The sequence below is a fragment of the Ostrinia nubilalis genome, chromosome 22, assembly GCF_963855985.1.
Source record: "Ostrinia nubilalis chromosome 22, ilOstNubi1.1, whole genome shotgun sequence".
NCBI lineage: Eukaryota > Metazoa > Arthropoda > Insecta > Lepidoptera > Crambidae > Ostrinia > Ostrinia nubilalis.
This window is the reverse complement of record NC_087109.1, coordinates 6,700,335-6,714,259: the sequence shown is the minus strand read 5'-3', so window position 1 is coordinate 6,714,259 and position 13,925 is coordinate 6,700,335. Positions and strand designations below refer to the sequence as shown.

General features: G+C 37.7%; 1 protein-coding gene and 1 long non-coding RNA gene across 2 annotated transcripts; both read left to right on the top strand.

Annotated features, from left to right (window-relative positions):
* Window positions 1-777: 777 nt before the first annotated feature.
* Window positions 778-1,268, top strand: LOC135082689 (uncharacterized). The gene is made up of 2 exons (XR_010259449.1): window positions 778-1,043; window positions 1,161-1,268. It is a non-coding gene; the product is annotated as an uncharacterized LOC135082689 (long non-coding RNA).
* A 7,269-nt stretch (window positions 1,269-8,537) lies between these two features.
* On the top strand, window positions 8,538-11,306 carry LOC135082614 (zinc finger protein 628-like). Its single transcript, XM_063977395.1, has one exon. The coding sequence runs from the start codon at window positions 8,858-8,860 to the stop codon at window positions 10,376-10,378; it is 1,521 nt and encodes a 506-aa protein (XP_063833465.1). The 5' UTR covers window positions 8,538-8,857; the 3' UTR covers window positions 10,379-11,306.
* The last annotated feature ends 2,619 nt before the right edge of the window (window positions 11,307-13,925 follow it).

The window sequence follows — 13,925 nt, the reverse complement described above, 5'->3', positions numbered from 1 at the left end:
AAACGATGAAGACCAAAAGTTAAGAATTCAATTATTTAAACATTTCACAACCAAGAAAACCAATCGACTTAATTTAACCCTAGAGTGCTCGCGCTATGAGCATTTTGCCGCCCTCGGCAAAAAAATCGGGTTATTTTCTACACGATGCTTTCGTCAAGGTCAAGCTTTTCAGTAGCTGCCCCTCTATACTTCACCTACATGTGTTAGAAATTAGAAGAAATTTAGTGCGCAGGTGACCGCAACAGAGAACGATTATTGAACGTATGTCACGTTTTGCGGCAAATTGCTCACTGCGCGACTACTGACGTAAGTAAAAATTGTGTGACTGGTTTTTAGTGTAGTTGAAATATTATTAGTTTCCATTGCGTATAATGTTATTTTGACATAAATAACGTCATAACATTGATGTTTAGTAATAGTGATAATTGATTTCATATCGTTTTCGGTAAGATTCACATAAAATAGATAAAAAGAATAAAAAAGGAAGAGGAGTTGGATTTCAAAGAAGCTGGTGCACAAACATTGTGAAAAATACTATAATAAAGTTATAGAGAAAGTGAACAAAGTCAGGACAATACTTATACAGTACAATCAGCGGCAGAATCTGACGATGATGTGCCAAGGGTGCAATGGCTGTGCAAAATTACTGTGCAACGTGCATTAAATGCACAATGATTGCACAAGTGACAGAACTGTTCTGCTTATGCACATGTTTCAGATGAAGAAAACGTTTAAGTGTGCTAATAAGTAATTTTTCATGATATAGGTAGGTATAGGTGTACCAGAATCTCATGGCAAACAAAAATATTGGAAAAGTGTGTTTTTCATATGGCCATTGTCTATGGCTTTATTGTCACCTGTCAAAGTAAATCAAGAGATCTGTCAGCCGCTGCAGAAATTTTGTAATCTCTTCATGCCTATTTGTTATTTTTGTGAAAAATTCGAAAAAGCTCAAGCAAATCATATTGTTTTCAATGTGTATTGTAAAATAAGGCGTAATTCAAAGTCTATCTTTGATTTTAATGCGCGTCGTTGAGTTGACAGTAAGTTGGAGTGAAATGTTTTGATACATTTAGTTTATTACCTAACTGCGTCAGAAGGAGGGTTATGTTTATTTTTATATTATTCTTACCTAATAGCTGCTTTATCGGGGTTTTCAGGTGTATTTCATACATTGGTGCAGAGGAATAGTGAAAAAGTTATGACCATGTAAAGAAAATTTAAAAAGATTTCATCAAGCAAGTTTGAGTAATTGAAATGCTGAAAGAGCGATTTATATTATACAGGGTGGAATTTTGTGAGCCACCACCACAATGCCACCTGGAGGGAAAATAGGTACCTACTCTTAATATTGTAGATAGAAATTTTTTCTCAGAGAAAACATTCCTTTATTTTTGAAAAGAAATAGAACTGCATTCAAAGATTTCCAAAAATTTGCTTGCCACACCCGGGCATCTAACCAACTAAAATCTGTTAAAAATTACACCTGTATTTTTATTACATCGATCGTTAGGGTTAAGAATAAGGATGAAATCTCTTTAACAAACTTGATAAATCAAATGAAAGGAAAACCATGAAATCTTAAATTATTTTAATAATGTTAGGGTAAGCTGGGGCACAATGTTACACGGGGTACAATGTTACAATGCATATTTCTCCGTCCCTTTCCATTAGTTGTATGATGTTGGTATACACGTTTGTCAAGCTCATAAGAGCTGCTGAACTGAGCCGCTGAACATCATACATCTATAGAAAGGGACGGAGAAATATGCATTGTAACATTGTACCCCATGTAACATTGTGCCCCACCTTACACAGAAAATTGTATGGTAGGTATAGTAGTGAATTTTGGAAAAAAATTCGAAAATCTTTGAATGCAGTTCTCTTTTTTTTTTTCAAAAATAAAGGAATGTTTTCTTTCAGTAAAATTTTCTATCTACAGTATAAAGGGTACTTTCTCTCCAGGTGGCATTACAAAATTCCATCCTGTACCTATAAATACCTCATTAACTTGATCATCTATTGAAGAACAAGAAATCTCAGACTTAGTCTGAGCAAGAAATGCAAGTGGAGTTCTTAGAATCTTTTTCTAGTTCTGAATGAAGTGATAAGTTATTAGTATGATACATATAATAAAATTATTTACAGTATTATACGGTTTACTTATTTTTAAAGACATGTTTCTATGTTAAAACACGATGTATAACAACATTCTTCATACACAAACCTAAAATGTATAGGTAGGCATTCGTACTTCATGTAATAAATAAAAAAATAAACAGTATCAAGATCGTTTAATCCAATTTCCCCAGTATTGCATTCAACAAAGTTTATTTTCCCCATTTGCCATGAGATTCTGGTACACCTATAAAGTCAATGACGTTTCTAAAATTTTAATAAAAATTTCCTAACATTTCCAAAAGCATTTTTTTTTTGTATTCTAACTACAAATCTTTGATAAATAATATTTTCTAAAAGTATACGTTTTATTATATCCTTTTAAATTGATTTTCATATTTTTAAAATATAATTTGTATAGCCTGACCAGGAACATAAAAACCCTGGCATAGAGGCGCGTCAATTGCATTTGATAGTGCAACACTGAGTACAGTCGTACCTGTGTTAAATTAATGGGCTAACATTATGTATCAGGATTTAGGATTACGGGCTAATTTGATATTTTCATAAATTAACGAAAAAATATTATTATAGGTAACCTGGTTTAAATAAATTAAATAAAACCATCAATCGAGCTAGTAGGATTTATGTTATTATTCATCAATAATCAAATTCAGAACTTGAATATTCAACTGCAATGTCTGCTCATGAACGCTTCAAACTCGGTACTTCTTTCCCAATTCCATAAAATTCAACACTTAGAAAGTGACAAAAAAAAATTAAAATAGGTAGTTGAAACAAACCACAGCTAATTTTCATAGTGGACTGTACTATACGATAAACATGTCAGTCAATTTGACAACCTTTGTCGGAAACATTATTCAATGAAAATATTGTCCGAACCCTTAGTATTTCTCTTCGACAAATACTTTAACACATTGTGAACCACTTTTCTTTGACGACTATAAAAAGATTTTAGCAATTTAATTCACAAAATCAATTGCGCACATTTAAAATAAAGTTTGTTTACACTTTGACAGCAATAGACTGACATGCAAGGTGACATGTCAATGAAGTTTTCAGTTACTGTTGCCATTAAAAGAAATTAGTACCATTAGTTTTCCGCAATATGGCGAGGGTTTTTATGTTCCTGGTCAGGCTATAACCCAACCACGACTTTAAGTATGGGCGGCAAAATGCTCATACGCGAGCACTCGCGTTTCACGGAAAGGCGCGACTACTCTAGGGTTAAATGATTAAAATTAATAAAATATGAAAACGCTTCGGATGGGTTGTAAAATAAAATTATCTCAAAAAAGGTTTACTAGCAACTGCTCTGTTGATACAATGTACATATATTTAATGGACATGGCGCACAATTTTTGTTGAAGATGCCAAAAAATACTACAAAAAATTAGAATGAATACTGTATTTTTACTTTTTTGATATCTTTAAAAATGACTGAAATATTCAAGCTCAAAGTGCGCTCTTCCGCTAGGAGCGATTTTCCGCGCGGATTTTGAAAATGTGACGTAGTAACATGAAAAGCTGCATGTAAGATATTATCTGTGTACAATGGTTAGAATGGTTAGTAGGGAAGCCGAAGCGGGGATTTCGGGACTTACTAAAGAGTGGCAGACTAACATACAAGGAAATACTTTGTACCTGGTTGATTACCTTTAAGTATGAATTTTTGATATAAAACGGCATTAGTTCTTATGCCTCTCACCCAAAAAATACCTCAATTAAGCCCAAATTTGAGACCGCAGCCAAACTTTGAGTGACGATGGAAACTAGCCTAGATGTAGGACACATGAAATTGAACTTCTGCTTCTTCATTGATAAAGACTTATCATTTACCATACATTATCATTTTGTATTCCATTTTCAAGTCACTTTTTTTTCGCTTACTGTTTAAACAAAACGTGGGATTTTTTTAAATCTCAGGTCTTTTGAACGCACATCTGAACGATGTCTGGTTTTAATTTCTTCAGTTACTCCGTGACCATGGCGCTTGCAACAGTGCCGAAATATTGGAAACTCAAAACTAAGGTACATGGTAGCAATCCCGTCAGTAATAATAATAAGAAAATGTCTTGAAAAATAAGTAAATCGTATATTACTTTATGTAACTAATTTAATTATGTATCATACTTATAACTAATCACTTCATTCAGAACTAGAAAACGATTCCAAGGATTCCACTTTTCTTCAATAGATGATCAAGATAAAGAGGTATTTAGTATAAATTTGCTCTTCCACCATTTCAATTATTCTATCTTACATCTTACTTGATGAAATCTTTTTCAATTTTATTTACATGGTCATAACATTTTCACCATTCCTCTGCACCAATTTGTGAGGTACACCTGAAACCCCCGATAAAGCAGCTATTATAAGAATAATATAAAAAAAACCCTCCTTCTGACGCAGTTAGGTAATAAACTAAATGTATCCAATTTCACTCCAACTTACTGTCAACTCAACGACGCGCTTTAAAATCAAAGATTGACTTTGAATTATGCCTTATTTTACAATACACATTGAAAACAATATGACTTGCTTGAGCTTTTTCGACTTTTTCACAAAAATAACAAATAGGCATGAAGAGATTACAAAATTTCTGCAGCGACTGACAGTTTACTTGATTTACTTTGACAGGTGACAATAAAGCCATAGACATTTGCCATATGAAAGACACACTTTTCCAATATTTTTGTTTGCCATGAGATTCTGGCACACCTATACCTATCATTTAATGAAAAGATAAACTAAACTTTTTCAGCACAACGAAAATCTGCTTTGGCGCGTAGCAATGCAACGTGACAACTGCAGTTCGGACTTCTTTATGCGTCCACTACACATACAATAAAATTCGAACTATCGCACATTTTTTCTTTTTAATTCTAATTCAGTAAAAAATGTTTTTGAAACCTTCATTCAAAATTCAAAAGTTATTATCATATGACAGAACTTATGACCAGACTATGTACATTGAATAAAATATTTTTCTTTTTATCATCAAGCTTAGCAGTCTAATAAGTTACTATGACACTCGAGTTAATCCACATTCAGCACTATAGCCTCCCCTTCTACAAGGCCCTCTACAAATGTCAAAACGTCACTTAACCCTTTTAGCACCAGTTCTTTTGTTTTTGAGAAGATGTACCCAAATTTTTATATCAATTTAATTGTAGTCCAGTCGTTTGGTACAAATTAACGTGGTTACCTGGAAAGTGTTCCGGGAGTTTTGAAAATTGGTGATTAAAATAGATTTCGCTATGCTCTCTGTTAGTTAAGTGTGATTGCCGCGCTCGTTGCGAAATTGGAAAAATGCTGCCTTAGAGAAGATTTTTGATAGTTACATTCTTTCTTATTTCGTCGTTACAGCCAAATGACGTTCACTGCTGGACAAAGGCGAGAGGCCTTTGGGTTTTCCATAGGTTTTTCATAATGAACAGTCCTGCGCTGCCCGCATTCAGGTTCTTCCCGCGACCTTTACCAGATCGTCGGTCCACCTAGTAGGAGGCCTGCCCACGCTACGTCTTCCAGCCCATGGTCGCCACTCAAGAAATTTTCTGCCCCAACACTGTCTGTCTCTACGAGCTATGTGTCCCGCCCACTGCCACTTGATTTTAGCAATTCTGCGTGCTATGTCGGTCACTTTGGTTCTCCTGCGGATCTCCTCATTTCTGATTCGATCACGCAGGGAAACCCCGAGCATAGCCCGCTCCATCACCCTTTGGGTGACCTTGAGCCTTCTTATGAGGCCCATAGTAAGCGACCACGTTTCAGAACCTTAAACTTTCCTATTTATTTCACGACTAGCTTTTGCCTGCGGTTTCACCTGCGTGAAATTTAGTGTCACAGATCGGCATAAATTATAGCCTATATGTTAATCTGGGTTACAAACAAAACAATAATATTGTACAGTTTCAACAAAATCCGTTGAGTACTTTTTGCGTGAAAGAGTAACAAACCTGAGACACAGGAATCTTCCTAGTTCAGGTACCAACCCACCAACATTCTTACTTTTTGTTTTTCCTGATTGTTTGTTATCATAATATTATCTGTTATGTTGGTGATAAATAAACATTACTTTACTTTATTTTAAACTTCCAGACATCCAAACTTTCGCATTTATAATATTAGTAGGATACAATTATGTAATGTAGAAACAAACAAGACAAAAAAAAAATGTATACTTCAGCAACGCGAATTTTTTTATACTTCAGCATATTTAGGACACCCGGCAGCGTGTCCTGTCAAAGAAAAAATAACTCGCAATTTAGCAGGTACATTAATTTGACTGTTTCACAACTCTAAATCTATTTAACTTACATTACATGAAATTTATCACATTTATCAAAGCTTCTTAGCTTGTCTATGTCCCAAAAATTATAAAATGAAAAAAGTAGTTGTCAAAAACCTTTTTAAGGCGGATTTTTTTCAATAAGGCGGGCGCGCGCGCGGCTATAAACGAGGTCACAAAATTCGGAAAGAACATAGCGAAATCTATTTATTCACCAATTTTCAAAAATTCCGGAAAACTTTCCAAGTAAAATTAACAAATAACTGGACTATTTACTCGTTATTGAGCACAGAGACACAAACTTGGTTATTTTTCCAGAAAATTTATATTTAAGTGCATAAATGTAAAAATGGCTTCATAGTGCACAAAATTGGCAATAGGTGGCATAATAATGGTTACTTTTTTAGCGCCTAATTTGAAATGTGATTGAACGATGACAACTAACAACAGTTGTCAGTTAGGTAAAATTTTATTTTAGTTGGAAAAAGACAAAAAGTGGTAAATGGGTTAACGTGCGGGGGCTGCAAAATCATGTTGTGACGTCACGCGCGAATATTGGAAATTTTTGAAAATTTTAAAATGTCCGTAAACTTCTCGAGGCTCTATCTTCGGTAATACTGGATGGATTGAGGTGAAATAAAAACTAGTGTAATGTGTGTGATCTAAACTTTAAATTAAGTCATAATTTAACTTAATATTACAACTTATGCGTGTTGTCCATTACAAGAACATGCAACAGAGTAAATATAAATGAGTAGGTTATCTTCATAGAAACGCACTGAGCGCGGTTTGTATGTGAGCACGCCAATACGTATGCAGCGCGCACGCACACACTGACAAAATTCGGCACAACTCCCCGATATAATCCACGCAAAATTTTGTTTGATAACCTACTCATTTGTATTTACTCTGCATAGAATTCAGACCCCTTCCTCAGAATATTCAATAAACCTAAAATTAAAATTGTAAACGATATAATAAGAAAACGAAGCACGGCCCCGATTGCGCTAAAGTTATCGTTTAGACAGCTAGTTCAAACGATGTTGAAACGTAAACATAACGCTAAGTACTGCACCTTTACGTAAAAGCTGGCAGAAAGCTAGTAGTAGCTTTTTTGAGAAAGTAACTACTTAGTGTGTTCTAGTAATTTTAGTTTCAAAAGGTGTTCGGATTTTTAATGAAAAGTGCATAAATCCCATAAATCCGTTGCTTCGTCTTTGTTTACGTGTGAACTTTACCGCGATACCGAATTGTACATCAGCTGAAATGAAAATGGAGCGTTACTGGTGTGTAGACCGGAGATGAAACGCGAATGAATTGGAACTGGAGACAATACAAACAGCGCAATCGGGGCTCTGGAAATGGATAATTGTGCTTGTGAATAGTCAAGAAGTGCGGTTCAATGGTGTAAATGAATACAGTGGAATCCCGATTATCCGGATCAATTAAAACCAGGGGTGTTCCGGATAATCGAAAATCCGGATAATCGATTTCAAAGTAAAATCAAACAAAAATTAACTTTTTACACTAGAAAGGGTTTTCAATACATCATTTTAGACCATTGGATGAATCAAATTCGTATAACAATGAACCAAGACGACGTCTGTACCGTGTTACGGTGGCAGCGCCTTGCCGTTTTGATGGGTCCAGACCCTAAATCGGTAATTAGAACCGGGAAGAATGAGTCCGGATAATCGGATATCCGGATAATCGAAGTCCGGATAATCGAGATTCTACTGTATTTCTATTCATTCGTTATTATCTCACCAGTGCAGATTGGTACTAACAAAGAGTAACACACAGGATCAGTGTTCAAATAAATTGTACTAATCTAATGCAAACGAAAAGGTATTAAAGGTGTTTGTTTAGGCACTCAACTTCCCTAAATACGTAAAAATGTTAAAAAAATAAATTTCCCGGTCAGGAAAAAGTACGCGACACTACTTCCGATTTCAGTAAGGTAACGGAAACGGAAAATCATGTAATCGGTAATCTTTACCGACATCGATTTACTAGTGACGTAATTGTCGGTCGGTCGACATTCGATAAATTCAGCGGACTTTTTTGACATGGCTTTTGGCTTCATTTCATTATTTTGACATTTGAACATTTCGATGTCAAGCGCTACGTATTTCTTTGAAAAAAAGTCAATTATTCATCGTTTTTGATTAATTCTTCACTTTTCCAATACGATTACACTTTATCTGACACGAGTGCGTTACATTAAACAGTGCAAAAATACTCCGAGCCCCAGAAATTCCGCGAGAAACATGTGACACGAATACGAAAAAGGGCTTCCAGACCGTCAATGTGACAGAAATGTTTTCTGCCATCACGACGAGCCACCGCCACCTCGGAGCCTCCACGACCGCGACGCGTGCTCAACGAGAAGCGATATAGGGTAAGATCGTTAAAAATGAGCGCGAGATGGCCAGTCCGCCACCGAACCCTAGAGAAGGCGAGGAGGGCGGCTCCGACTTCGCGGAGGAGTCGGCCGGGGAACGCGCGCCCGCCCCGCAGAAGACGTTCATAGCGCCGCCCGCGTCGCAGCTGCCCAGCAAGCTGCAGTACGTGGCGCTGGGTGCGCCGGGGCCCAGCGGCGGCATCAAGCAGTGCTTCCGCACGGTCAAGGCGGCGCGCCGCGTGCCCACGCTGCCGCGCCGGCCCAAGGAGGGCGAGGGCTCGGACCCCGCGCCCGCCGAGCCCGAGCGCCGCGTGCGCCGCGACCGCGGCAAGCGGCACGTCTGCACCACCTGCGACAAACGCTTCTCCAGCCCCGGGAAACTTAGTCAGCATGTACTGTCCCACACCGGCGAGCTACCCTTCTCCTGCGAGCTCTGTGATAAGCGATTCAACTCAAAATTCAAACTCGTTCGCCATAACTTGATACACAGCGAGGCTCGAGCCTTCACCTGCAATGTCTGTGGTAAAAGTTTCAATCGGAAAGATCATCTCACCAACCATGTTAGAGTCCATAATCCAGTTAAAAAGCTTTACACCTGTGAGAGACCCGGCTGCAGAAAATCTTACACATCATTATTGAGTTACCGTAAACATGCTGCATTACATTCTGCCGAGGAAGGAAATTTACAATGTAAGATTTGCGATGAGACTTTTACCAACCGCCAAGACATTGTCTACCACCTCAAAGTTCATACAGGAAGTCGCACTGTTAAAAATGAGACTGACAAGAAATTTACTTGCAATTTTTGCGATCGAAGATTCTTCACCGCTAAAGATGTAAGGAGGCATCTAGTTGTACATACGGGTAGACGTGATTTTTTATGTCCTTACTGCCCACAGAAATTTGGACGTAAAGATCACTTGGTCAGGCATGTCAAGAATGCTCATCCAGATGAGTCGTGGCGATCAGCGGCAGTGGGTACCTCAAGGGAACCAGTACCAGAAGCAACGTCATTTGAGGAAACATATACCGAATTTAATACAGATTACGCCATATGGACATCCCCCCCAGTCGTCAATCCCACATCGCCATCAGAGAGTACGTCTGAGGGTCCCACGAGAGTGCCTTCGTCTGATATAATTGTAGAAATGCCAGCAGACCTCGATATAAAAATAGAACCGTTAGATATAGAACTGGAAGACCCGTTAGATATAAAGATGGAGCAGCCCGAATCACCGCGATGTGAACTCGTGCCTGTGGATTACCCCGTGGTGTATATGGACTTGCCGTATCTGAGTACGGAGCCGCTGACGGACGCGCAGTTGCTGCATCCGGGGAGTCATCACGTGGAGTCCCTGTTGATGGATCCGGGGGAGGGGCCTTCAGGGTTGTCGAGTCAGATGCTGCGCGGTTTGTTAGAGGAGAGCGAGCCTGCGTACGCGGGGGACGAAACGCGGCAGCAGCAGCGGCTGCCGGCGTTCACGCAGGCCTTCCAAACGGCGCAGAGCACGAAGCCGCCGCCACCGCCCCCTCCGCCGCACTAGCCTCGTTCCCCGAGCTTCCTGCATTTAGCTTATGTGAATACCGAGCTACCTCACTAGGTAAGATTGGTCTAAGCTGTAAATAGTCTGGAGTGAACTAGTATTCGATTGTAATGTTGGACTTGATGACTTTGTCATATGTGAGGGGCGCACGCCCAGGGTTTAAATTGCCAAATTGTATATTTGTACGTTTCAGGTATACCAAAATGTTTCCGAATTCTACATGAATTGTGATCTAGTCGTGTATGTACTTTCGGAATTGTATATTGTTTATTTATAGCGTACACGTATGACGTTTATGGAGTTTAAAGGGACCAACAGTGCTTAGTTCATGATTGGACCACTCAGATTTTGACTCGTGCGTGGGTTGAGTAGAGTGAGCAGAATGGTAGATAGTATGCTCTTGAAAGCAGCCGACTGTACAATATGTTTTAGAGAAGCCGGTTGCTTTTGACGCGAATGATAATACAACGGAGCATACTCTTGTCTAACAGTAAAGTGAATAATTCTGCTAGATATAACATCAGATCTGTCTGTTCAGAGTCTGAAGCTAGATTGAAATAGCTAAGTTGTAAGTGTTCTGATCAGAGTTAGACTATTGAACATAGTAATCTAGTTTTCGATGGCGTTCTATTTTTCAGAATGTTATTGAAGTCATAAACTCAACAGATGAGCTAGCAATCAGATGCAATAAAGCGAAACAATATACCTCAGAGGCACCTGTGTCTCCTTAGAATAGTAAGACAGTTACACTTATTGGATCCGTTTCTGATGGGCAAGTGGGCAGGTTGCTTGATAGCTGTTACGCCGTGTTTGCGTTGAAGAGGAGCCGAGTAGAACAACGAAAAGAGGTGACGGAGAGACGAGTGAAATAAGGCGACAAACTTTATTTAAGCTGGGGGACAAACTGCAACAAAACAGCACCTGTCGCCCTGACTTATTTCACTTCAACTTATTTCACTACACCAACCATCCCACTCGGATTGCTGAGCTTTGCTCTACTCTGCTCCTCAGCTATGCACGCCGTACATTAATTCAATACTTCTCCAAGTTTTTCCACTGGCAGAGCAGAGAAGGAATGCGCGTTTTGAGCAATGTGTTTGGTCAATTTTGCACGTACTTTCTCTGCTCCGCTTTAATGGAAATGCAGCCTTACCATTGCCTTGTTGAGAAAATGTGCCAAAAAGATCCGTAAATCATGAGTACTTCCATGCAAGTTGAATTGCTCATTAGATCCTCTATTCATAGCTTTTTCCTTTGACTGGTCAATTGAAAACATAAATTCAAAAAAATCTTATTGGAACAATGTCTTGGCATTCTTTTTAGGATAATAAGCCAAATTCTGTAAATTTTAATGATGATGTGAGTGTCAGATAGTAGGCGGAATAGTGAGAATTTAAAAAAATGGTTGGATGAAATGGAAGGGTAATTACAGCTGGATTATTAGGTGCCTTGCATTTCTAGTGGCCATTAGGAATGTTTACTTCTATTATAGATACTTGACATACAGTTCTCTGGTACGAAAGTGTATCCTGTTAACTGTAAATTGAGTATTTAAGCCATTTGACTACGAGTTTCTTACCATCATAAAATTACACTTAATTTAGAAGTAAAATTGCTGTGGTTACCATCAGGAAGAAAAGCTCGTAGATGCCATTGAGACTGGTTTTGGGAAATTTTCTTGGGCATCTTCCTATCCTTTTATGCGTAACTTCATCCAATAGTGCCTTAAGTGTACCAGTTTTGGGTTCAGTCAACTTCTGAAGAATACTACTCTTAAGCATTAGCGGTGGAATCGCCGTAGTAATCTCGCTTGCTACATAAAGTCATATAGGCTTGCGAAAAACGCCCCTCGTTTAGTTTCCGCTGATAGCGACTATTTTGTGGTCACCGCGCGACTAGACGCCTCCTGCAGCTTTAGCCGAATGATACTGGATCATAGCAGAAATAAAATGTATGTAACTGTATAAGATATCGGACCTGCTATTACCTTTCTCAGATTTTTTATAATTTCTTTTGGTTTTCTGGTGTCCAATTGGATGCATCATACAGGGGATAGAACCACAAGGAATGTAGCTTTCTCCTGATTTCAACAATAGGACGAATTAGTAGAAAGGAATACCAACAGGAAACAACCTTACCTTACTGGCTTATCTATAACGATCCATAGATATTTTTTGCTTTTCTGTATCAATGTTTTTCGGCAAGTTCTTTTACAAGAACCGCACTTGGTGGGGTTACCACTTGAATGAATATTCTGCCACTATACGCCACTGCAGCTGGCTGCGAAGGATCATAAGTGGTTTTAGGACCTTAAGACACAGTAAAGTTTTTATTATGCCCCTATATTGCTTCTGGGGCTGCATAAGAGAGTTTTAAGAAGCCCTACCGAAACCACATCGATGGTATTTACGAACAACCCATAGTATATTTCGTTCCTGACACTAATGCACACTGTAATACGTAAATATTAGGTTTTATTTGGTAATAATATAATGGTTTTTAATACATAAATGATAGTTACGATCAATGTTTGGCGTCTAGTAATGGAGAATCGCGAGGAAAGTACACGTAGATGTGAGATCCAATGTTGTAAACGCTTCATACATAGAATATGTAAATAATTCTAATCTTTTGTTAGGTTAATAGGACTGTAAAAAATTTTATCTACCTCAAACGCAACTTATTCTTACGGCTAGAAATGTAATACTACGTTAGATTAGTGAGAATGTTAGGTTCTTTTTTCTATTTGAGAGAAACCACAGGAGAAGTAAACCATGCCAGGTTTACAACAATCTTTGTTGTGTTATAACTTTTAATGTTTGTGCTGAAGTATAGAAATCTTTATTGATATACTATAAAAATATGTATGATTTTGCTTAATATGTTCTTTTATTACGCTCTTTTAGAGATACATTCAAATGGGATAAGTCGATTAATAGCTATTCGCAAAAGATCTGGGATATAATATTTACTGAAAGAAAAAAATAAAATTCAAAAAAATATTTTTTATGCTATCTTTTAAGGACCATCGCTGCCACACACGTTAGAGGTCGGTTTTTGGCATTGTACATATTTCATTAAAGCAAATATCAGAAAAGATTTCCGCAGTATGTCCATAGAAGTGCGCCACCAGAGTTTTAGAAGTGAATTAGATTTTTTTCTGATGTGTGCATGGATTTGGACATTATTGCCAAATCACTCGTAAGGTTGTAGACTGCAATTATAATCTTAAAACATGTCAGAACTTTAAAGTCTGCTCATTCAGTCTATATCCTTAGTCCGCTAGTCATATACAATAGCAGCACATAATAATTATATTCTCAAATAGACAGTTAAACTGAGTGATATATAAACCTGATTTTACAATAGTTTTTTTACACGAAGGTGCAAACCCGATGAGTACAAATACAGATATGAATAATATATATAACACGTATTTACTATAATAAACTATATTTCCTCATTTTAGTATTGATACAGAAATATACAACGACATATGCAATATATTTTTGTAATATTTTAGATTGTAACTGTATTTTTTAATTGT